General features: G+C 34.6%; 2 protein-coding genes and 1 long non-coding RNA gene across 6 annotated transcripts in view; 1 reads left to right on the forward strand and 2 right to left on the reverse strand.

The window, feature by feature from the left end:
* The window catches only part of LOC123677903 (sterol regulatory element-binding protein cleavage-activating protein), a 26040-nt gene extending 11683 nt beyond the window's left edge, over nt 1–14357 (reverse strand). For both annotated transcript variants that reach the window (XM_045614640.1, XM_045614639.1), the window contains exons 1-7: nt 14202–14357; nt 5261–5474; nt 4608–4838; nt 4374–4554; nt 4124–4269; nt 2604–3955; nt 1631–2015 (exon numbers count right to left, since the gene is read on the reverse strand). In XM_045614640.1, the coding sequence (XP_045470596.1) occupies nt 1631–2015; nt 2604–3955; nt 4124–4269; nt 4374–4554; nt 4608–4838; nt 5261–5418 (2453 nt within the window). In that variant the 5' untranslated portion in view covers nt 5419–5474; nt 14202–14357. The remainder of the gene's footprint in view (nt 1–1630; nt 2016–2603; nt 3956–4123; nt 4270–4373; nt 4555–4607; nt 4839–5260; nt 5475–14201) is intronic.
* A 344-nt stretch (nt 14358–14701) lies between these two features.
* Nucleotides 14702–26682, forward strand: part of LOC123677577 (leucine-rich repeat and calponin homology domain-containing protein) — a 65528-nt gene continuing 53547 nt past the window's right edge. The window contains exon 1 of one of the 3 annotated variants that reach the window (XM_045614182.1): nt 14702–15171. In XM_045614182.1, coding sequence (XP_045470138.1) covers nt 14994–15171 — 178 coding nt within the window. In that variant the 5' untranslated portion in view covers nt 14702–14993. The remainder of the gene's footprint in view (nt 15172–26682) is intronic. The other 2 variants (XM_045614180.1, XM_045614181.1) reach the window with 2 other exon arrangements.
* Nucleotides 16916–24206, reverse strand: LOC123677578. Its single transcript, XR_006747119.1, has 3 exons — nt 23724–24206; nt 23568–23633; nt 16916–17218 (listed from the first exon to the last, which is right to left on the reverse strand). It is a non-coding gene; the product is annotated as an uncharacterized LOC123677578 (long non-coding RNA).

Here is a 26682-nt window from a genome sequence, read left to right on the forward strand (position 1 = left end):
TTTCAGAGAATACTTGTAGCTCAGTAGAACAGTGCAACAATCAAAACATCTGCATGATACGTTATGGAATAAACAAGAGTTCCCATTCAATGTCGAAGTGGGGATGGTGACAGTTGCTCTATAGCTTGAATATTAGTCGCTTTCCAACCAAGTGATGGGTTACAACAATTTTATTGCATTGTATGCGAGGAATTTTTTGCGACAATGGAAAACACAAATAATTTCCTCTGTGACAATGAATACTTAGGATTTTTTTTCGCCATAATTAACTTGAAAATAAAATACATTCTACGAAAGAGAGAAATAAAGGGTGTTTTTTTAGAGCTATAGAACTTTAAATTGCAATAAAACAACGATGGATTATTCGATTCTGGCATATGACCGCCAAGACTGGCTCGGATGTAGTCCAATCAGGACGTCCAATTTTCAATGACTTTTTCCAACATTTGTGGCCGTATATCGGCAATAACACGGCTTGTTGTCTTCCAAATGGTCAAGGGTTTGTGGTTTATCCGCATAGACCAATGACTTTACATAGCCCCACAGAAAGTAGTCTAGCGGTGTTAAATCACAAGATCTTGGAGGCCAATTCACAGGTCCAAAACGTGAAATTAGGCGGTCACCAAACGTGTCTTTCAATAAATCGATTGTGGCACGAGCTGTGTGACATGTTGCGCCGTCTTGTTGGAACCACAGCTCCTGGACATCATGGTTGTTCAATGCAGGAATGAAAAAGTTAGTAATCATGGCTCTATACCGATCACCATTGACTGTAATGTTCTGGCCATCATCGTTTTTGAAGAAGTACGGACCAATGATTCCACCAGCCCATAAAGCGCACCAAACAATCAGTTTTTCTGGATGTAACGGTGTTTCGACATACACTAGAGGATTAGCTTCACTCCAAATGCGGCAGTTTTGTTTGTTGACGTAGCCATTCAACCAGAAGTGCGCTTCATCGCTAAACAAAATTCGCTTATGAAAATCGGGAACAACGGCAATCTCATTTTGGGCCCATTCGACGAATCTACGCCTTACTTAATGATCGTTTGATGAATTGCCAAACCAAACTGAGAATGAATCACTTGACAGCTGTTAAATCGGTCGCCATCTTGAACAGTAATGCCAACTTAAATTTATATACCTCGAAAAAAAAAAAACACCATATATAATGGAAAATGAATACAAATTCTAAAGAATTTTAAATTGAGGGTCGACAAAGTTGAATTTAATTTTGAAATGTTTGAATAATTTTGATCCAAACAGTAGCCAAGTCTATTTAAAAGAGATAATCTCATATCATTGAGCAGAGGTGTTATGAAAATTGGATGTCAGAATCAAATAAAGAACGATAGCAGCACTAACAGGGAAAGTCCGAACTAAAGAAGAGGAAATTTGTGGCTTACAAAGAACTGATCCAGTTACTTCTTAAATCTCAGTTTGGAATGAGTGCTACAAAGTGCAAAGATCTCATTATGAATAATTTTTTATAAAAATAATAAATTTGATTACTATGTATATAAAATGATATGTCCAACTTTCTCAACATGTCTTTAGTTGATATGAATTATCATTCAGCCTAACCTAATCATTTGTGATCATAAAGGATTAAAATTGAATGCACACTTACCTATATCTATCAATGTTTGAAACCAGTTCACTTCTGTTATTATCCCAAACTTTTATGGTGCCTTCCAAGCAGCAGCTTACAATTATATTTCCATCGGAAACTAACAATTCAACCGATTGCTGATGACCTTCCAATGCAGTTGTTATGGCTTCCAAAAGTACTTGCGTCTCGTTTTCAGACTCTTCTCCTCTCTCATTGTTGAACCAAGAAGCTCTCCATTCTGCATAATTTCGAGAACATATGCAACGATACAGCACAACAAAAATATAGGTCAAGACAACTGTGCTCACTATGCAAAGTAGAGTTGTGAGAAACATTTCCATTGGTGATGATGGGAAAAGTGGCTGATCCATCGGGACTGCTCTTCCAGATGAGGAATCAGAACCTGCGAACAATTATGGTACCGGTAGCTTATCCCAAAAACTGAAGTTAACAAGTGGTCCAGTAATTTAGTGTGAAAAAAGGGGGTTGGTGTTTTTATAAATTTTGGATAAAATAACAAACCAAAAACTTAAATTGCTTAATCAGTTCTTCTCTGTTTAAGAGGGGTTTATACCATGTGACTTTCTCGTGATCTGTCAATGTCTCCTCAGCGTTTTTTAGATCTCACCACTTTTCAGGATGAGTAAAGGAATCTCAAACTATACCGTCCTTTCTATCCCATGCAAGTATTCAAAATACGTTTTTACATTTTTTTTCTCAGAAAAAACGCATTTTCAGCCTTCGACAAGAGAAAATAAATGTTTGTTGGGAATTCATATATTTATTTTTCTAAAATAAATCATCTAATTCTTTTTTATTCCATTTCAACAAAAATTATAAAAAGGACTTTTCGCAATGACGAACCTTTTAAAATGAATAATTGTTAAAACCTCATAAAAATCGATGGTCATTAGCGTAAAATGAAGCGTACTAATTTTTGAACTGATCGCTGAAACGGTAAAACAACTCTTAATGAAACAAATTTACTCACTGAACTCCATAGGGTCCAAAGCTGCTGCCAACGCTTGCCATTGAAAAGTTTCTCCATATTTCTCGTAAGGATTCCTCATTACGACAGCATCTTCAGGTGTGATAACGTGGGATAATTTTATCGTTGGCAATATAGTGATATATTGCCTACTCAAAGAAATATTATATTTTCCCAATATCGATGACCAGTAGAATGGTGATAGTTTACTCCGAGGCTCGTAGTCCGAGTGCTTCAACTTACACACATCTTCACTGTGATTCTTTGAATCTATGTTTAGCGGATTATGAGTGACGTAGTTCAAAGCGGAGTAGGATTTATTTATATCCAAAAGTGGAAACATTTTGTGAGATTTAAAATTCGCGAATACAGATGCATTATTCTGTTCGCTCGATTCTGAATCGGATAATTTCATGGTATAATTTAATATATAATGTTCAACTATTCCACTGTTATAAGCAATTATCAAAATCCAAGTAGCCATGAGTATCATGAACGATCTTTGAAACAATCTTGTTCGAGCCCAGATATTAACTAATCTAAGTCTCTTGGGAATTTTCTTTTCTTGGACATTTTGTGCTTGTCCGGCTACCACATTTGTTGGGTAATTAGAAAGTCTTGGATGTGATTTCGACCGATTTAAAACTTTTTTGGGTGTATACGAATCGAAGAAGATATGATTCTGTAAAAGACTGCTCCTGAAATTCGTGTTGAACTTTTCATTCATATCCTCCATTCTTTTGATATCAATAGCTAATATAACCATGAAAAAAGTCATTTGCAGAAAAAAATCAGTTACTAAATTAGTAATAGCAAATAAACAGAATTCTTGTATTGTGTGGACAAACGTAGACAATCCAAAGGTAAGAATAGTAAGTTCTAAAAGTAGATTTTTTGTTATACCCCAACCTTCTTTGCTAAGCCCTTGGGCTATTCTGATCTTAAAATCCAAATGAGATGGTGTTGAGGCTATGCTTTTCGTGAGAACTAGAACATTCTCAATGCCTACCAAGATTGTCAAATATGGAAAAATTTCTTTTCCTTTCAATGACAAAGTTCGCCCAAAAAAGAAACAAATTCCCAAAGTCATTGTCATGCTTCCAAGCACTGTTACTACTACAGTTATACTCATAGCCAACTTTGACTTTATTGCTTCAATTTTCTTCACTGAAAAGTAGTAATACAGAAATAGGAGAATGAACGCTATAGTTATAGGAACGAATTCCCAGTATGTTATTTCACCAGGATATCGAATTGAAATTGTATTTTCATCGGAAATTTGGTCTGGCATGTTTGAATCATTTTGATGTAAGGGATATTGCTTTATCAGTTTCTTCCTCAAACCATCAACGAACCTGAAATAATGAGTTTAAATTGGTATAAATTGTGATATAAAATTAATATTGTGATTTTCATTTGCAGGATAGAATATCTTCCAACTAAAACAGTAACTGAAAACTTTTGAACTATCATCGAAATGGCAGTTTAAAGTAGGGGGTTCAGTTTGAAAATTCGGTACCTACACTTTATCATATTCCTTCAAAAATATAGTCACTGCAAATTGGATAACCCTCTGTCTATTCCGAAATGGATATCTTTTTATTCCAGTATCAACCATGTGCATTCCAAATGTCATTTCTGCAATAGAAGTTTTACCCCTCTGGAAATTCTGAAAAAATTAAAATAAATATTGATATCAAAAAATAATTGCAATAATAAAATAAAATAGTTGAAAATAAAGCTTTATATAAAAATGTTGAATGCATTTTTTACCTGATGTCTAAATATTGTTGAAAGTAGAGAATCATCTTTAGCAAACTGTTCCACATCTTGATGCCATATATTAGCAGGAGATAAGACTAAACAACTGTATTGGGGCAATATGTCCTGATACACAGCTTTAATTCTTTTAATTGCTTCAACATGAAGACAAACATGTGCCAAAGAACGAGAACTGGAAAATGCAAAATAATTAATAATTATTTCACCAAGGTGAGTAATTTTTACCTAGAAACCTCCTCATAATTTCTGACAGCATCTAATAATTTGAAAGATTCATACAGTGGCGCCCTAAAGGCGTCACCCAGGGTTAGGTGGGATTCCCATGGCATAACAGCCACACGTAGAACCAACTGCTGAACATAACAGAATGGTTGAAATTGATTGTTACCGGTAACATTTGTAGCTTGAACTTGAATAGGAGTATTACCAGGTAGTGGAAAATTCAGTAGAGGATAGCTGAAAAAGATCAATTTTATTCGAATCAACATCATAAGATGATTAATATTATGAAATAATATTTAAAAGCTCAAAATGAACGAGTGTTAGAATGAGCCTTCTATACGAGTATTATACATTATTTTCTCTAATTCACTGAATTCTATTGACATTATTGAAATTTAATATTTCCATAAATTTCGTGTAGTGATTTTTGCATTGAAAAATGTTGGTTGGCAGAACTGTCTTCTGTATCACAAATTTGACAGGTAATCCATGACAGAAGAGTTCCGAGTACCAACATATAATAATGAAATATAACAAACATGAAATCTGCGTGAAACTAAGATATTCCAGCAAGATTCTGTTCTACAAGGTATGGCAGAATGAACGGATTTTGTCACAGACTTAGAAAAAGTAACCTAAAATACAAAGAGTCTTACCAACAGGTCAGAAAAGCTGTGACAGCTATCCCCAAGATACAGAAGGGCCAACTGCTAGCTAAAAGTCCATAGCTATAGAAAAACTGGGCAACTTTATTTGGAACAGCAGATTTGTTAGGTATCCCCCTACTTTGGGGATGCTCATCCCTATTACTCATCTATGTTACGTTTTCCATTTCAACTAGTGGTACTAAATAGGTGAATTCCCAAAATTCTGAAAATGATAAAATACGATTTTAACTATTCTAAATTAACCACCCTACAAGTGTTGGAGATATTACACAAAACTGGTTGAAATAAATACAGTATGGAAAATATGGTATCAGTTTATCAATTTAAACCCATGTGTGTTGCCCCATTGCTCCTAATGATTACTTTGCAGCTCATCTGCACCTTATTCTATTGAGTCGAATTACGTAAAAGACTTTTTCTTTGTTTTATTTTTTGTTATTGTTTTATTTAGCGAAGGGAATGTTGCTTTACCTAAATATTTCAATTCTAAGCTGTTTAAACAAACACAGCCATCACATTTATAAAAGACTATTCGCCTTATTGATATCAGCAGCAAGAAGATTTCAAGGTTTTGAGACTAAACGAAACCGATATTGTGCTAAAAATGCCAAGGAATGAAAAACCAAAGAATACCAAGCGAATTCAAAGAGGCACCATAGCCATGAATTATCCATAGAGTGCTGTACAACTGGGTCGGCGTTAGCAACCGTTTCAGGCACTTTTGAGGGGTGGCAATTCGACCAAGTTTGCTAGTCAATTTTTCATGTTTCATCCTTTATTCTTAAAAGCATTATATTGTCCGCTCCGTTGCGTTTGTCAACATTCCTTGCAATACAAATCTCCAAACGGCCTTTACTAAGCTGCCAGTATAATAAATAAACACATGACAGACCAACCAATATAAACAGAATTCCCTATTACGATAAAATCATTATAAAAGGCCAATTGAAAAGTCCCCGTTCTACCATAGTAAAACACATTTTTTTTTAGCAAAATTCGATTTTATTATTCAACATAGTTGCCTTCGAAGGCGATACAGCGATTATAGCGATCTTCCAACTTTTCGATACCATTTTTGTAGTACGATTAGTTCGCTTCAAAATAGGCCTCAGTTTCGGCGATTACTTCTTCATTGGCGCTGAATTTCTTTACAGCGAGCATTCTTTTGAGGTCTGAGAACAGTAAAATGACGCTGGGGGCCAGATCTGGCCAATACGGTGGATGCAGAAGCAATTCGAAGCCCAATTCGAGCAATTTTGCCATTGTTTTCATTGAATTTTGACACGGCGCATTGTCTTGATGAAACAGCACTTTTTTTCTTCAAATGGGGGATCCAATAACGCTATATAATAATTGCTGTTGATGGTCTGGTCAATTTGGAGGTAATCAATTGAATATTATACCTTGCGCATCCCAGAATACCTTGCCAGCTGACTGTTGTGTTTTTCCTTGCTCAGGATTCGGTTCATCGTGTGCAGTCCACTCAGCTGGCTGTCGATTGGACGCCGGAGTGAAATGATGGAAGCCATCTTCCATCCATTGTCACATATCGACGCAAAAATTCAGGTTTATTGCACTTGAACAGCTTCAAACAGAATCATTAACACGTTTTTGGTTTTGATCGATTGTGAGCTCGCGCGGCACCCATTTTGCACACAGCTTTCTCATGTACAAATATTCGTGAATGATATGATGTATACGTTCAGATGATATCTTCACAATGTCTGCTATCTCGATCAACTTTACTTTACGGTGATTCAAAATCATTTTGTGACTTTTTTTTATTTTTTCGTCGTTCACTGCGTTCGCCGTCTTCGGTGCTCATTTCACCACGTGTAAACTCAGCAATGATGGTTGATTTTCCTGGTCGAGACCCCGGATACTCTTCATCAAACCAAGATTTTGCTTCAACTGTATTTTTTCCCTTCAAAAAGCAATATTTTATCAGCACGCGAAATTCCTTTTTTCCATATTTTTTCAAATAACAAAAGTAGCTACACTCACAACGCAATATCTCACAAGCTAATGGTAGGACTGCTGTCAACTATTAACTAAAAATCATATGGATTTGATACTAGCCCCTCCATCTTTGCATCAGACCGGAGACTTTTCAATTGGCCTAATATATTTCACAAAGACGAAAAACAACACTACCTTAACTTACGAATTATTTGAAAACCAATGTTTAGACATACAACTTCCTGCGATTTTGCATTCGAAACTAGTTACTGTTGAATATCAAATATTTTCAGCATTTTTGATGTTTGATGCTTTTTCATCAGGGACACCGAAAAATTCTTTGCTTCAGGCGCCAAAATTACTCGCGCCGGCCCTGTTGTAAAATACAATTTCATTTCCAATTAAATAATCTATACACTAGTGAATATTAGCAACGAATATGTAAGATGATAATCTAAATCTTGGTGATTCTAAACAAGATTGCAAAATTTGATGTAATGTTCATCACTCAGTACATGATTTACTACTTGAAACAAGTATTGTTGCACGTGCTCGCGTAAAAAATCACAATAATCTAATAACCTTTTGAAGTCGAACAACTTTTCGAATGCTATATTTTTCACACATAAATGAAGCTCCCGGTTAGGCACATACAAAGATTATTATCTAACCAAACCAGTATTGCATATTCTAAACAAAATAACAGACATAAGTGAAATTCTGACGTCTATAGGCATTTCACCGTAATACCTGAGTTCGATCTTTCATGTTTTTGTTCGTCACATACATACATACAACATATACAGGGTCTTTCACGAGGAACCTCACCCATATTTATACGGGAAACTACTGAACGTATTTTCATGAAATTCAGCACTTATAAGTATTTCACGATGCTGATGAAATCTAAAATATTTTCAAGGCATGAGCACCTCCGGTTTTTCCGGAAATGACGTCAACTTCCGTTTTTCAAATTAGAACATCATTTTTTTATTGCAGAAATAGATTCCTTAGAAAATTTCAAGTTATTTTGATGTAACATTTTTCAGTTTTGGTTGGAAAATTCTCTCTGAGCGGGAAAATTCGAAAAAAAATCGAAAATAGAGCTCCGCTGAAACAAGAATAACTTCGAGGTTTTTGGATGGAAAATTTTCATTATTGGGATTTTTCAAGATGTAAGATTGATGTATCCACTTTAAAAATCGAAATCGCGATTCATGATACAGGGGGTGAAAAAATCGCTTTCAAAGTTAGGGATGACAAAATCGTGAAAAATCAATTTTTTCAAAGTAGAACCCCATTTTTTTATGGCAGATATTGAATCTACGTTAAAAAATAATGTGAGTGTATGCATCACACCCTTGCCCTAAAATGGATATTTTCTGAGTTATTCACAAAAAACTGTTTTTCGTCTTGAATTTTCAGCTATTTCTTTTCCCTTCACGCCAAGAAGATGAAATTTTCAGGAACTGTTATTTGAACCATGCTGTAGATTTTTCACCCCTTTTTGAAACCGACTTCAAGTTACTATTAGGAGAACCATGGCAAACTCTCGCAGTTATAACTAGAGAATTTCTCAAGTTTGTCATGGTTCTGTTAATGGTATCTCTCGTTGGTCTGGGTCGGTCAGGAAACCTCTCAATGAACAGTCGAATCGTTCTATCTACAACTTTATTACATTCTCCATGAAGTAGAATGAGATTTAAATAATCTTCATTGGTAAAATTAGGCATAGTGATTGATTTTATAACTTAATACGAATTATCACCAAATTAATAGTAAACACAAAATGCTACTGAATAAAGAGGAATTTGGCAGATGTAATTAATGATACCTATTATTAAAAAAAAAGAATGTAAAACATGGTAAGTTTTTGCATATGGTTCATAAGGAATTATTTATTCATCACTGGAGAAAAAACCGATGGCCGATTAGTATAAATAAAGAGGTTTCCGATACAAATTCGAATCAAAATTCGCCATCTATTTAGGAACAACCTGTAACTTTTTTCTCTTGCATATTAGGGTAGTAAAATCTAAAACATGGTTTAAGTAACAGTTCCTGAAAATTTCATCTTTTTGGCGTGAAGGGAAAAGAAATAGCTGAAAATTCAAGACGAAAAACAGTTTTTTGTGAATAACTCAGAAAATATCCACTTTAGGACAAGGGTGTGATGCATACACTCACATTATTTTTCAACGTAGATTCAATATCTGCCATAAAAAAATGGGGTTCTAATTTGAAAAACGGAAGTTGACGTCATTTCCGGAAAAACCGGAGGTGCTCATGCCTTGAAAATATTTTAGATTTCATCAGCATCGTGAAATACTTATAAGTGCTGAATTTCATGAAAATACGTTCAGTAGTTTTCCGTATAAATATGGGTGAGGTTCCTCGTGAAAGACCCTGTATATTATGTACGCAAAGTATTTCTGATCTTGATAGATACCTACATTATAATGTTATTAAAAGTCAATTTTTGTGTTTATTCAAAACTTCTTGGTGGATTTGCATAAAAGAAATCTACAGGGCACTCGAATCGGGAGTTGAAAATGAAGGATCTATTATGCAGAAATTATCAGTTTCATTTTCAATTATTATCGAGGTAGGTATGGTGTGTTTAGGGTTAAATTCCATTCGATCTAAAGTGACGTAGGAGGAGTTGTTGACACCATGATAATGAGAAAACTTTTCGTCATACAAACACTTGATATAATACTATTTTGTGATCAATGAGTAACAATCCTCAATGTTCCACACAAAATAAAATTAGAGAATGATATCCAAAATACTCATAATAAATTATGTAAAATTGTCACAAATTTTGGAAAGTCAATAAAATCAGTTCCTCATATTAAATTACTAATTTTCACACAAGTATTGAATCCACTTGCAGCATGGTATTATGTATTATCAACCAAGTAATTGGAGATTTGTTCAAGGAAATTTTCAGTTAACTTTTTGGGAAGCAGAGAATCAAAAATGAAAAAATGTATACGGAATTATTCTTGATAACAGTAAAAAATCCTACCTATAGGTTTAATTTTTTTTTCATTTCATTACTTATGAAGGCTAAAAATCAAAGAATCACATTCCAAAGAAAAAGGACAATGAAAAATCATGAAATTAAATAAAAACGACGTACGACGGTAATTAATGAGATAGTTTTAAATGCTACTGCGTTCTATTTTCATTCATCTCGGGTTCAAACCTTCCTTGCAAAAATCAAATTTTTACAATTCATACCAGTTTTTCTTGAAATTTGGTGCGACTATCCGTTTGGGTCTTAGAGAGTCTTATAAGAATTTAAGTTTTTCTGGATATGCGGTATTTCGCGTTTGACTAGTCGAATTTTGATATTATTCGGGTTGGGTCATAAGTGGTTCCAAAGTGATTTCAGCTCTTTCTTTCTGTAATATCCGTGATCTCACTATTTAATGTTCCACTAATCTGATTTTGATGAAATGTATTCGGGCTTGGATCTTAATGATTCTAAATCTTTACTTATTTGCCGATCTGCGTTGTGCATGAGTGAGTTAGAAGTTCCCAGGGGATAGTAGCTAAAGACGACCGAGATTTACGTAATGTCCATGGGCGCCCGCAGGGGGGGGCCAGGGGGGGCCACGGCCCCCCCTGAGATTTTGAATGCCTCATTTTTCAGCACAACACCCTCAATATTACTTTCTCAATCCAAAGGGCAAGGAAAAAAGGAAAGTAATAGATTCACAACTATTTTCCGGTTTTCAATGGAATTACATACTATACATATAATCCATAATCGGCAGAGGTATTTTTTGAATTGAAAACTTTCTTAGGCGCGTTGAGCACTTCTTGGGTGGAGAAAATTCATGGAACCGAAAGCACTCCATGCGTGTCAATTTGTTTATAAATTCATCTTATACACTGCGTCCGTAACCGTTAAGTATGGAACAAAATTCATTTTCAGCTAAACAGACCATTTTAAGAAATAATCCTGAAACACGTCGGTTTTTTATTTTAATTTACCGTATTTTAAAATAATAATCTAATATATAGGGTGAATTACTTTCGAGTAATGACGTCAGCGTCATTTTTTTTAAAGGAACACCCCAATTTGTCTCAATTTTCCGATTACTCTGGCTGAGCCGATTCCAAAAATGTATCACATATTGATTCCAATTGGTACAGGGTGGACAAAAATACAATAGTTCTGTGTGTGCTCATAAAGTGACGCGTAACATTCTTTATTAGTTAAATTAACAATATTATCAAAAATACGGCAATTGGTTTGAATTTAACACCCTGTAGTTTGTTACATTTTTAGATTAATAAAAATGTATAAAAATAAGAAATAATTGCTTTCATATTCTGTCTGCTACACCACAAGTACCAAACATGTTTGGAAACAGCTCATTTTTATTAGTCTAAAAATTTAACAAACTACAGGGTGTTACATTCAAACCAATTAGCGCTAGACAATAAGTATTGTTAATTTAACTAATAAAGAATATTATGCGTTATTTTACGAAACTATTGTATTTTTGTCCACCCTGTACCAATTCTAGTGATCTTTTGAAATTCAGAGTAGACGCTGGTGATAAATATAAATACAGAAATAGAAAGAAACGGAATACTGATGTCGCCTACGACAATCATGGACGCCTTATCGTTTTTCAATAATTTTCATTTCGCCCCCCCTGAGAAAAATTTCTGCGGGCGCCCATGGTAATGTCGGTGATTTTTTAGCAGTGAATGAAAGGGAAGTAACGGGTGTTTTTTTTTCGAGGTATATAACTTTAAGTTGGCATTACTGTTCAAGATGGTGACTTATTTAACAGCTGTCAAGTGATTTATTCTCAGTTTGGTTTGCAATTCATCATGAATAGACTCACGCTTGAACAACGCTTGCAAATAGTCAAATTTTATTTCGAAAATAATGGTTCTGTGCGGAATACGTATCGCGCACTACGTCCATTTTATTTTGTTTAGCGATGAAGCGCACTTCTGGTTGAATGGCTACGCCAACAAACAAAACTGCCGCATTTGGAGTGAAGCTAATCCTCAAGTGTATGTCGAAACACCGTTACATCCAGAAAAATTGCCTGTTTGGTGCGCTTTATGCGGGCTGGTGGAATCATTGGTCCGTACTTCTTCAAAAACTATGATGGCCAGAACGTAACAGTCAATGGTGATCGGTATAGAGCCATGATTACTAACTTTTTCATTCCTGAATTGAACAACCATGATATCCAGGAGCTGTGGTTCCAACAAGACGGCGCAACATGTCACACAGCTCGTGCCACAATGGATTTATTGAAAGACACGTTCGGTGACCGCCTAATTTCACGTTTTGGACCTGTGAATTGGCCTCCAAGATATTGTGATTTAACACCGCTAGACTACTTTCTGTGGGGCTATGTAAAGTCATTGGTCTATGCGGATAAGCCACAAAGCCTTGACCATTTGGAAGACAACATTCGCCGTGTTATTGCCGATATACGGCCGCAAATGTTGGAAAAAGTCATCGAAAATTGGACGTCCAGATTGGACTACATCCGAGCCAGCCGTGGCGGTCATATGCCAGAAATCATGTTTAAAATGTAATGCCACAAGATTATCTTGCGGATTAATAAAATTCATGTCAATCGAATAATCTATCGTTGTTTTATTGCAATTTAAAGTTCTATAGCTCTAAAAAAACACCCTTTATAACGCCACACCCTTTGGCAATAGATATTCTTATATTATTCGCTTCTGCAATATGAGTCACCTTAATTTCCAGTTAATGTTTCGTTAGCGTTATAAGCGGAACCACAAAGTTTTAATGTAAACCTCGATTAAATTCCTGACCTGAGTTAAATCGGTATCAGACAAAAAAGTTACTGCAAGTTGTTTCGGTTCAGCGGAAGTTATGAAAACTTTTTAGGAAATGCGGCTTGCTTACCTTATATGGCTTATCAATAAAATAGTGTAAGGTTCTGATGCTCTTTCACTCTTCATCATAGAATTATCGTTTTTCGATGTATCAAATAATAGGAATTAGGTTTCATGTTGAAAATTGATTCATTATTCATTGGGAAAGTCCTTGATCTATCATTTTTAAACGCCATATGATACGATAAAAAATCATGGGAATATCATTCTACATAATATTTTATGTAATTACATAAAAACAAATGGAATTTAAGGTAGATTCCTGGGGATATCCATGGTAATTCACATAAGGGAATCAGTTCTAGCAAAAATAAACATAATCTACTGAGTACTGAATAAATACTAAGTCTTACATAATTCCTAAGAATGTAGTTCTATTAATTTTTTAATTCAAGAAATATTCCTGTAGAGAAATTGCTAAATTTTAATTCAAATAAACGTCTTGATAACAAACACTCCTTGATCAATTCCTCAACTGAACTAAGGCTATGAATAGAGGTAACTGCATATTAGTATTAATTGAATAATTCACTTTTGTCGAAGCAGATAACAAAAACCCATCATAAAAGATCTAGTTTGACAACGCTCATACGCAAATAACTCGATAATTATTCAATATCAAGAAGTAAAAAAACACTATTTCCTTTTATTTGATTTCAAGGTTATTCTATACCATTGAAGAACAAATTTGATAAACTATTGAAATGACGAAAAAAACTGAATCTCAGTTGAAAAATTGTTTAGAGATAATTACTCCAACGCTGCATAATTCGAATCAATTGAATATTTACTAAATATTCTACTTCACCTTCAATTCACTTCAAGATTGAAGAAAACATTGATAAAGTAACATAGAACTTTTAGCAACTTTCGTTGAATTTGTTTAAATCCAAAAATTAAAAATCTACGAGTCGAAATGGCAGATCTTATGAAGAAACCTATTCTTGAAGAAATATTTTTTATTTACAAAATATAAAACATATAACCTATATGACATAATGAAAGTAAACCTTATTATTAGTATTAAGATACTTAATATACTAGAGATAATACTTACAAGGCAAATTTACGGTCTGTACACAGCAAACATTGGATTATGGATAAGAAATAAATCAGAGAAGTTAAAAATATTGTATATTTTTTCAAACTACACACAATCGTACACGACAATTTTGAGATATGATTGCTCGTTTCATAGAATACAAAACTTCAAACCAATCTATGACAATACACTAATCACCGAATGTTAAAACTAGACTGCCCTCTATTAGCGATATGATTAACTCAAGTTAAGAAGGAATATTATAAAAATCATAAACAATGGAAATATTGGGCTGATTAAGAATCAAAAATTTTGAAATTTTATGAGTTTTATGGTTAGTCCCCGATGACAGTTCAAGGAAAAATTGAAGTATATGTCAGTAAAAAACGGAATAAATTATTTAGTTCTTAAGAATAAAAGTTTACTATCTCGAGAAATCAAGATCTAGCTAAAATTTTCCCTAAGTCATAACCAGCTAGCATAGTTCAAACAAGATTTCTAGTATTTTTAAATATTTTCAGCATTTCTAGGAAACTGTTATACAAAATAATATGAAAATTTCTCTTGCGCATGGCGAGTTTAATTGACATTTGCCACTGTTGACAGTATGTAGATCACCCATGTAGAAGATTGCGAGATGCAAGTGCAGAGTGTGGTTGCTTTACCTAACGCTTGCATATGACGTTTATTACTATGTAACCGAAGTACTTAACTATTTACACTTCTAGTGTGTTAACACATAAAGTATGAGTGGAGGTGATACGAAATTTCGGGTGATTTTCAAACAGGATTAAGTGTTTACAATGCATGATGGCAGTGTTAGTACAAAATACAAACGGACATTTACAATCTCAGTTGACGAGATCTTTAGAAAGAATTTTGGAAGAAGCCCATCAAAGTGGAGAGCTGAGATTAAGTAATAGGAAACTGAAGGATTTCCCAAAATGCAGCGATAAATATAACCTCAGTGATACAGTCATAGCTGGTGAGTAAATTCTACAGTTTTATTCATATCGAATATGTATATGAAAGAGCGCACTTCTGAATGAGTTTGATCATAATTGTTTGTTTCGATCATACGGCTCAGATTATGTGAATATAGACACTCCTTCACAGGTATTTTTGATGAAGAAAGTATAACGTGAAATCATATGAATGAGTGTTTTGATAGAACTTCTACTTTTCTCATCATTGAAGAATCGCAATAGATTCTAGTGGTCGATACTTTTTTGGTACTTTCTCAAAGAAAATAGTGTTGATATGACAGGAGGAGGCCAACCCCTCAGTGGAAGTTTGTTATTGTTTTCCTCGGATGTATTGAATTATAGGTATACCAAACTCATTTATTCAATAATCTATAGGTACTGAAAATATAGGGTTAAAGATATCATGGATGAATAATAATTTTCTTGTAATATATCTTCGAAAAACAAAGTGTTAATCATTAGGTGCATTTCTTTTGATAGGTTAGTGTCGAATATTGTGATAACAATAATAATAATGTTTTCGATATTCTATGTCAATTTTTTTTGGTTATGGTTACGCGATCAATATAAGATTTGGCATGAAAAGTTTGGAAATTTCGCTCGAGAGTTACCTATTATGTTTATTGACGGCTGGATGGACGGACAGAATCGAATTTGAGGACGGATTTGTCATCATTGAGTCGAACCTGATAATTAGGGGTCTTGCCGGCACAAATTTGAAAATTAAGACGCTCAAAAATCAGCAATCATAATTGAGGAAAAGTACGCAATGAATATGAATAATTAGCCTATACCTATATTTCCATAGTACATGTTCACAAATATCACTTAATGTGACATATATTTTGTTAATACGGAAGTAAAGAACGTCTAACAGCCTTGGGATTTACACCTTTTCCAATTTTAATTTAGAACGCGTAAAATGTAATTGAGAAAAGCAAATAGAATTTCAGAAAATCCATATTGTAATTCAGAATTGGAAGTTGAAATTCAGAAAAAGAACTTCATATTCAGAACAGGAAAGATTGATTTCAGAAATTGGAATTTGCTAAATTAGAATTCGGAAATACGAAATTGTAATTTAGAATTGATAACATGTACCTACTTCAGAATTGATAAAAATGAATAGCCATATCTATGTAATATCTGTGTTGCATATTGTAATGGTACCTCACATTCTGTACTCTTCTGAATTACATATTATATTATCCGAAATTGAATTTAATAACCTTTGATATGCAATTTTCCTTTTCTGAAATATAATTGGCTGTTTCTGAAATTCAATTTTCTATTTTGAATTCAAACTTTGTTTTTCTGAATTCCAACTTCCTAATCTGAATTTCAATTACGTTTTTGTGGAATTAAATTAACTTTTCTGAAATCTAATTTTTATTCTCTGATTTATACTTTCCTATTTTGAGTTACATACAACTTTGATTTTCTGAACTACAGTTGGAAAAGGTGTAGATGGCTTGTCAGTGCTTTTCAGATTTTTTGAAAATTCTTCTATCGGCGATTTTTGAAAATATGAGATGTCCAATGGTCTTTGAAATTTAAAGTTTTCAAGTGATCAAAGGTTTAGTTGGCTTCGGAGCTGCCCTCTAAAGCTTTAGCTCAGTTTTTTACGATGAATTAGGTATACCGATTTCCATATTGATGTTGTTGACTGTATTTCATAAATAAATGTTGGGGACATGTAAAAATTGCGTATATTTCCTCTATGGTGATTACTCTATGATCACAAAAACGTCACAATTCCTAACCTAACGTGTCAAACGTCATGAAATTTCTGTCAGAGGTTGAACCTGCTAAATAAATAAACAAATCGGTTCTTTTGTGTATGAAAGAATGCATTTTCGTCAATTCTTCCCCAGTGTGGTATGTCGTAGGTCAATCAACCCACTTGTCGTAAAACCCATCTGTCTCTTGCATGGAACCATCGCGACCACCTTCGTGTCTAAGCCGTTGGGTACCACAAGTCGAAGGGTTCTCAGACCTTCCATTGTCCTTCGAATCTCCGTTGAAAGGAAGTTGTGATTCATCTACCTGTTGGGAAGAACCTTTGTTATTGTCTGGAAAATAAAATAGTAGATTTTTTAGGTGGTTCTGAGTCGATCAAGCATGGTACTGTCGTCGCGCAAGAAGGAAAATCAAACTGTTGATGTGAGAAGTGTGTCGTATTTTCTTGACGTTCTGGCTTAGATATTCCCATTGGAGATTCATTTTGGTTTTTTAATTTTAATTTAATAAACGCATGGATGGTGGACGGAAAATAATCTTAGGACGGATTTTTCATCAGTGAGTCGGACCTTATCATTTGAAACCATTCCCGGCTCGAAAATTTAAGGCTGTTACATAGGTACCTTATTTATACCAATTCGATCGCATTGCTAATCAACTTCAATAATAACTTATGAACTGCAGGTCGGATTCATTTCATTTTTCGAGTCAATATCGATGTGTGATCGTTCTTTTGGGAATGGAACAGAATTTCAATCAATATCATTCCGACAATATTCATCTTTGAAATTTGAAATATTCTATAAATGGACATACAGTCTTAAAGAAAGTGCCTATTTTCAATAATTCAAATAATTCGTCCGTTGATATGGTGCTCTTTGAACAAGGGTGTAGAAATGGGGAGGTACTGGGGGTAATTACCCCCATTTTCGCAAAGACGAAGAACGAAAATTTTTCCATGAAATGAACCAATAATATTTTACTCCTCTTCGAAATCCACACGGCAGTAAAAATCTGAGCCTTTTATGGTTTATGAGTTATTATCGTTCTCAAGATGAGTACTTTTATTGCACTATGAGGACGTCCGAGGTTTATTATTTTCCTTTATTTATCCGCTTTGTCCGCCTCTTATTTGCCATCTGTGATTTTTGCATTCGTCATCGATATACACTTATCCGTTGTTTTCGGTTTTTTTTTATCATTCTCATCACAAAATTTCAATACTGTGGTTATCAAAGAACTGAACTGATTAATTCGCATAGAAACATTGTCTGGGATGTGTTGTAGCATTTATTGTGTTTCATTCAAATTGCAATTTATTTGTGAAGACATCAGTTATTAAACGACTAAATCTACACGGTGTTCCTAAATTGGAGGTACAAATGAAAATTACTGATTTTTCGGATCATTTCAAGAAAAAAAGTCCTATAGTATGAATCCCCAAATCCCTTTGTTCTTGAGATACAGGTTTTGAAGTTTAACTTTTTTTCTCATAGAACCTCCCTTCACAAGATAATTTATTTGAATTGGCGCAGATATTCCAATTTAAAGTTTTCATCATGTAATATGCTAATTTTGAATGCAAATCCACAGGATATTATTTTTTCTGGAAGGGTGCCTGATTCTTTCCTTCAGAACTATTTTTTGGTGAAACGCTGGTAGTTCAGAAAAATGTTAAAAGAAATTCTGATCCAGTAATACACTTTTTGTTTGTTATAGTTTTATCGTATCTGCTATCGATTTAGATAGCAGCTCTCTAGTAATCCTCAGGAAAATCCAAACTATTATAAAGATCCAGCTAGTTAGCTGTAATGAGTGAATTGATTATGATTTTTGGTACTTATTTACCACCTCTGTAGGGAAGATTAATAAAGATTTGATAAACTGATATAAGCACCACTAAAAAGTACGACACACTAGAAACACCCTGTATCTCGAAAACAAAGCGGTTGCGGGCTCATTTCCATGGGATTTTCTATTCTTAAAATTTTCCAAGAAATCTCTCATTTTCTTCCATAACTCTAATTAAGGAACATCCAGTATAAGGTAAGAACAACCGAATTGGTAATAAAAAAAAATATTTCGAGTTATTTGGTTCAAACTTCGTTATCAAACTTTTTTTTTCTCACATACAGATATGAATAAACGTTGTCGTCGAAAAATTTTTTTTGATTACCTACCCCTCCAAGAAAAAAATAGATCTCTTTGAATTGATGCAAAAAAGAAATCAAAATTCCTTCATTCGTCCGAGTTTTCAATGAATAATCCTTGAAATTATCTACGCCTTGTGGGGTTACGATTCTCGATTCAGTCCGATCCAAAATTTCTCATTTTCGAGGGGTACAATATCTGAATTGAAAATGTGTAATTCATGAATCGTTAGGTCTTCGATCGACAGTTCTGATCGACAGATCGCCGGATGGGGAATTTACACTTTCAGTAATATTAGTTGTTTAAGAACTGTTATGTGGACTTTTCGGTGTTTTCATTCTTAAAACGATTTTCTTAGAGTTTTCACACTACCCAAGATGTGAGCACCGAGAACAAGGAGACTCAATACGCTCTGTAAGTGATGACGTCATACACCGCCATTTTAGTTCTCCTGTCAGTGTTCGGAATCCAAACAAACAAATTGTCATTCAAATTAGTACGTTTTCGTTGAAGAAATTGCCTTATTTTGATAAGTACGATTATTTAAGGAACGATTTTACTATTAATTGATAGACAGAAGGCACGAGATTAATGCCAGTAAGTTCGAACTTGAAGTTCAACTAATAAACAAGGCTTTATACAAAATTTGGGGAATGATACAGCATTCAAACTTACTGGTATTAACCTCGTTCCTTCTGTCTATCAATTAATACTTAAATCGTTCCTCAAATACTATTATTTATGAAAATAAGCCAATTCCTGCAACGACACCGTACTACTTTGAATGACAATTTATTTGTTTGGATTCCGAACACTGACAGGAAAACCAAAAATGGCGGTGTGTGACGTCACACTAACAGAGCGTATAAGTACTATCGGTTGCATCAACGTCCTCAATTTTCTCGTAATATCGTTCATGACGCAACGTAACTTTTCCAACTGTTTACTTCAATATCAGCATTTATGTGGGGAAATATAAAAACTGAGATAAAAAGTGTTATTGTTGGTAATCAAGACCGGAAACCGGGTCGATATGGGAAATAGTCCATTATATTATATTCCAGCTAAGTACTGGCCAAAAGTATTGTAAGGTTCAGTGACAATAGAGTTCAATATTCCAATATCTACTCATCGTATGTTTTTCGAATTATTTATATTTTGTATGTAAAGGGTGTTTTTTTTAGAGCTATAGAACTTTAAAATGCAATAAAACAACGAAGGAGTATTTGATTGACATGAATTTTATTAATCCGCAAGATAATCTTGTGGCATTACATTTTAAATATGATTTCTGGCATATGACCGCCACGGCTGGCTCGGATGTAGTCCAATCTGGACGTCCAATTTCCGATGACTTTTTCCAACATTTGTGGCCGTATATCGGCAATAACACGGCGAATGTTGCCTTCCAAATTGTCAAGGGTTTGTGGCTTATCCGCATAGACCAATGACTTTACATAGCCCCACAGAAAGTAGTCTAGCGGTGTTAAATCACAAGATCGTGGAGGCCAATTCACAGGCCCAAAACGTGAAATTAGGCGGTCACCGAACGTGTTTTTCAATAAATCGATTGTGGCACGAGCTGTGTGACATGTTGCGCCGTCTTGTTGGAACTACAACTCCTGGATATCATGGTTGTTCAATTCAGGAATGAAAAAGTTAGTAATCATGGCTCTATACCGATCACCATTGACTGTTACGTTCTGGCCATCATCGTTTTTGAAGAAGTACGGACCAATGATTCCACCAGCCCGCATAAAGCGCACCAAACAGTCAATTTTTCTGGATGTAACGGTGTTTCGACATACACTTGAGGATTACCTTCACTCCAAATGCGGCAGTTTTGTTTGTTGACGTAGCCATTCAACCAGAAGTGCGCTTCATCGCTAAACAAAATAAAATGGACGTAATGCGCGATACGTATTCCGCACAGAACCATTATTTTCGAAATAAAATTGCACTATTTGCAAGCGTTGTTCAGGCGTGAGTCTATTCATGATGAATTGCCTAACCAAACTGAGAATAAATCACTTGACAGCTGTTAAATCGGTCGCCATTTTGAACAGTAATGCCAACTTAAAGTTATTTACCTCGAAAAAAAAACATCCTATATAGAACCAGTAATAAAGAAGTTATGAGAACTTTTCATTTCACGCCATTTTCCAATTTTCTCTTATATCTTGGAAACAGTTGAATTGATGAGGTTTTTACCAAATTAATTTTCTCAAAAATGTGCTATTCATCTTTTTCTAGCTCAAAGGGATCCTGAGATTGACTCAATAGACAACGAATTTGCGAGTTAGCTGATACATACAGAAAACGAAAAAAATCCAAATAAAAATAATTAATATGAATTCTTTCTGATCTTCAAAAACTTCCTCACTCGAAATCAGGACTTTTTGCCAATGTTTTAAACTTCAGTCTCTCTGAATTCCAAGCACGGTTTCGCATCTAGTTTCGGAGAAATGCTGGACTCGAATCACCAAACTACCGATTCTCCTCATCACAAATCTATACCGCTAAAATAATCTTGGCAAACTATTCAAAAAGATTTTTTTGCTCCGTGTTGGAATTTGAATAACAAGTTTCACGACCGTATCAATTTGCATAATTCAGTAAGATCCTACCCATATCGAGTTTATTTTCGTATACTTAATCAAGCACACTTTCTCGCACTAGGTCGATGGGAATTTCGTAACGTATTGCGTTTGCAGTAGTGTTTATGAATTAGCCTTTTTTTTTACCACATTTTGTTCATCATTTCTAATTATAGATGCAAAGATCGGGCCGGGTATAAGAACGATAAAGAAGAGATTTTTATTCTTTATATGCACGCAAAATTTCATTTCTACTGGATGTGTTCTTCTTGGATTTTCCATGGTTCTGATGACACAAAATTTTGGACGAATCTTAACATGGTTTTTTTATATAGGGTGATTCACCGCGTTGGACTATTTGACGTTTATGGAAAACTAATTATAATTTTGTGCTGAAAATTTGCATATTGGAGTTTGAGACAATGATCTTTCTCCCTAAAATATTTTCAGATCTCTACAACTTCCGGAAAACAGACTACAACTTCATTATTTTAAATGGCACACCCAGTATGTTATTATGTTTATTTATGTTTATGAGGAGATCATAAACTTGGATGACTCAAATTCATCAAAACTCAAGACTAAATTTGAACCTATATTTGAAATGTGTATATTTTTTATACTATCCGTCAATTCTTCATATAAAAAGAGGGGGTACTAAAGCAAACCCTATACCTAAAATAAAAAATTAAAGAGTTATTTAGGAAAAACTTCGTCGATCACGAATAATTGATTACAATTTTTGAAATGTGTAATTTAATTATCGAAACATCGAATTTTAGTTATTTTCTATGATTTCCGGAAGTCACAGACTATTTAACTCAGTTAGAAATTTCTGTTCTTACATAAGTAGTTTATATTCTTACTCGATAGATCTTCATTTTAGGTATAGAGTTCACTTCTTTTTATACGTTGAATTGAGAGAAAGAATAAAAAATATAGGTTGTAATTTGAAAATCTCGAGTTTTAATGAATTCGAGTTGTCCAAGTTCATGATCTTCTCATAAACACCTTGTACATTTTTGGTTCACAGTGCAAATAGTCTCAAAATAATACTTATTGGCAGAATCGAAAATGAAAAAGAGTTTTCTGAAAAGAGCTTTTTCTGCAGAAATATAAAAAAAATGTCTCGTTCCAACTATTTTTTTCTCATAAGAATCTCATTAACTCATGAATGTTTTTACCCAAGTTATGGCATATTGCTGAAATTGTCATCAAATAAGCTATCTAATCATGCAATAATGTACTGAGTGTATCATTTGACATAAGAAAGTAGTCGTCTGTTTTCGGTTTAATCAGAAGTTGTAGAGATCTGAAAATAGTTTAGGGAGAAAGATTATTGTCTCAAACCCCAATGTGAAAATTTTCAGCACAAAATTATGATTAGTTTTCCATAAACGTCTAATGTGCCATCGCGGTGAATCACCCTGTATACACATGCAAAATTTCAACATAATTGGATCTGTAATCCCGGAAATATTAGGTATTTCTTTTCTAATATTCTTTTTGAATTTATGAAGCTTGAAATTGTATTTGCAATTTTTTCGATATTCTGGTTTGGTTCTGGTTTGGGATCATCATAACATTTTGCACGAGACTTTGGATTTTGACCATTAAATCATTACGGGGTTAGGGCAGCAATATTATCAGTTGTTCTTGAGCGACGCACACGGTTTCGATTCTTCACATCACTAACTTGTCCCAACAGCTCAATTTTTTCCATCAGTTTCACTATTGCCGGCTGAAAAGGTGCTTCACAACAATCGTTGTGAAGCACCAAAAGTGTTTCAGTTTTGTGAACTGTGTCTGCAAAATTTACATAATTTTTGTAGTGAATTTTAACAATTTCAATAAATTATTGAAGGGTGTATCGTTCCATTTTTAGTAATGGCGTAGGTTTTACTTACCCAGGTAACGAGCTATTGAAAATGAAACCTCTTATTGGAAAACCCTCTAGACGTTACTTTAGCTAGCTGTAAAATATAAGAAAAATTTCATTTTCATCTATCTCAGTACAAATACACAACACAATACAAATATATAAAATCAATAAACAAACCTACAGAATAGTTCAAGGGCAAAATTTGTAGCTATACGAGCGAAGATGTTACTGCATGACGAATTTCAGAAATGTTTGACAATAGGGTTGAATGATGATACATACGAATGAAAACAATGGAGAATATTAATGATTCTGTGACAAACTCTGGCATAATTGCAGTTCTCTGAAACGGGGCTGGGTTTAAAACGGTCAAAATTAATGAGGCGAAAATTACACGTTCTGCGTAGGGACTAAAATTAGGCCCCTTGTGATCTGCAACTGCGAGAATTCAGAGCAAGAACCTTGGGACGAGATGGATCGACTCATTTTCCAATTTTGTCTTTGAAATTAAACCATCCTCCTCTAGGCGAAAATCTCTATTATTTTTAATCTCATCATCGTTTCTTCTATTTTAACTCAAAATTCTGAAAGAGAATTACATTTTCCTTTGTGAATTAATGCCTTCATTTGCGGCCAAATTGAAAAATCCAATGGATTGAAATCACGACTTCTCGGTGGCCAAGTATACTATCTTCCACGATGAATCCATTGAGGCGTAAACTGACGATGAGGGATCTATGGATTAGATAGTAGTAACTACAACTTTAGTAGTAATGGAGCTCGAGAAACTTCGTAAGGAAACAATAAAAAATGATTTGCCTTACATACATAGTAGTACAACTACGAGGCTTTATTGTAAAAAAAAATCGAATTCCCCGTTCATCTTTTGAAGCGATCCACGAATCGATACAATTTTTTACTTCTTCATAAGACCAGAAGTGCTGGTCAGCTAGGCCGTGTGCCATTGATCAAAATAAGTGATAGTCCGAAGGAAAAACATCTGGAGAATATGGCGGGACTTCCAATTTCAACGTTTCCAAGTATGTCTTGACTTCTTTCGCAATATGGGGACGAGCATTTTCATGCTGTGAACTCACTATATCATGTCTCTCATTGTATTGCGAACGTTTGTCTTTCAATGCTCGGCTCAAACGCATTAATTGCGATTTTCTGTGCTTGGGATTATCGTAATGAAGCCATTTTCCGTCTCCAGTCGAAATGAGATGCCTTGCTAGCAGCTGTTCACAAGCAATCAAACGCCGTTCAACATTTCTCGACTTCAACTCGTACGTCACTCAATTTCCTTGTTTCTGAATCATTCCCATGACTTTCAGGCGTTTTGAATTGGCTTGTGGCGTCACTTCCAAAGTGCCAATTCTTGTTGCGTTTAACAAATGTTCTTGATCAAGTTGTGCCTCCAATTCTGCATCTTTGAAAACCTTCACTCTTCCACAGCCATGCTGGTCTTCGACGTCAAAATCAACGTTCTTGAAGCGTTGAAACGACTCTCGGCAAGTTCCTTCACTAATAGCGGCCTCACCATAGGTATTTGAAAGCATTCGATGAGCCTCAGCCGCAGATTTTTTCAATATTAAAGCAGAAAATTAAAACCTCCCGCTAATGACGAGATTTTGACTCGTAAGCTGACATGTTTAATCAAGAATAACTTTATGATGCAGACACAAATCGACTAATATTTCGATGGCGTTATGTTCACAAATACCTGAGTTTATTGTATGATATCTACCATCTATTTATTTCGACTACCACTTACCGCTACAGCCATCTATTACAAAACGGCGGAAGCAATGTTGTACACCTAATATAAACGAAAATCTAATGACCATTCTGTATAGTATACCTGAAAAACATCACATTCAACATTTTTATGAGTGATTTAAAATAACTGGAGCTGGATATCGATAACCTCAATTGGGCAAATCATTCTTCGTTCGGAACAAACATAAAATGAACCATTTCCTCGGCCATTAACGATCGCTACAAGTTTTGTAACAGCAATTCCGTTTGCTCAGATTGAAGGACAACGCCGTCGCGATAACATACAGAGTGTAAGTACAACATTTCGCATTGTTTCCCATGAATGAGTAAAATCGTGTAATTCCATTTCAATCGGAACGAGCGTTGAATAATTAGGGCGCGCCCAGGTAATCGGGAATAATTAAACAGTGCCAACTAGTAGTCCAATAACTACACGATTTAACCAAAGGTTTCACGCCATCTGTCTCAAATTTTCATATACAGGGTGGGCCAAAATCGATTGACTTTTACGGAGAACGGAAGGTACGATTTTATCTCGAGAGTTATAAACATAGATAGAGGTAGTATATGTCATTTTCAGTAAGCGAATTTTGTCCCCAACATGAACTATCAAATTTCAAATGGAGCGCGCGGAAATGAAAACATACCAGTGATAAGATATTTCACTCAATTCGCGAGTTTCTCTACAAAGAACGCACTTCTTATGCCCCATAGTGAACCAACGTTTTATATTAACACAAAATATATTGAAATAAATACCTAAATATATCAGGAATTCAGAAAACTAACTTCAAGCGAGCCAAGCGGCGTAAAACAACCGATGACACTAGGAGAGCAAAAGTTGCAAAACCTTGGATTTCAGCAGGTAGATACAGAAAATAATATATTCTGCTCATTATAAATTCGACAATTAGGAAAAATATCGGATTCCAAATATTCAAATTTGCATATTCAATCGGGAATCACTCGAATAAACATATTTCATTCAATATTATATACATCCATAACGATATAGTGAAATTGTGGATTTGAAAATATCTCACAATCCGACAACGTAATCTAATCATGTTGGGAACATAAAAATTGCGTACACTCCCTCTATCTATGTTTATTACTCTATGGATTTTATTGGAAACTAGCTGCCCGCCCTGGCTTCGCATGTCAGGCAACCTAAAATACATCCTTCGAAGTGTCATATTATACTCTTTCTCGCACCGGCTTCGCACGTTCTGCCAGGCAACCCAAAATACATCCTTCGAAGTGTCAATCATACTCTTGTCGCCTTAGCTTCGTTCGTTCTGTCAGACAACCCAACATACATCGAATACATACGAAGTGTCCAATTATACTCTAAAATTAAA

The sequence above is a fragment of the Harmonia axyridis genome, chromosome 4 (genome assembly GCF_914767665.1).
Source record: "Harmonia axyridis chromosome 4, icHarAxyr1.1, whole genome shotgun sequence".
NCBI lineage: Eukaryota > Metazoa > Arthropoda > Insecta > Coleoptera > Coccinellidae > Harmonia > Harmonia axyridis.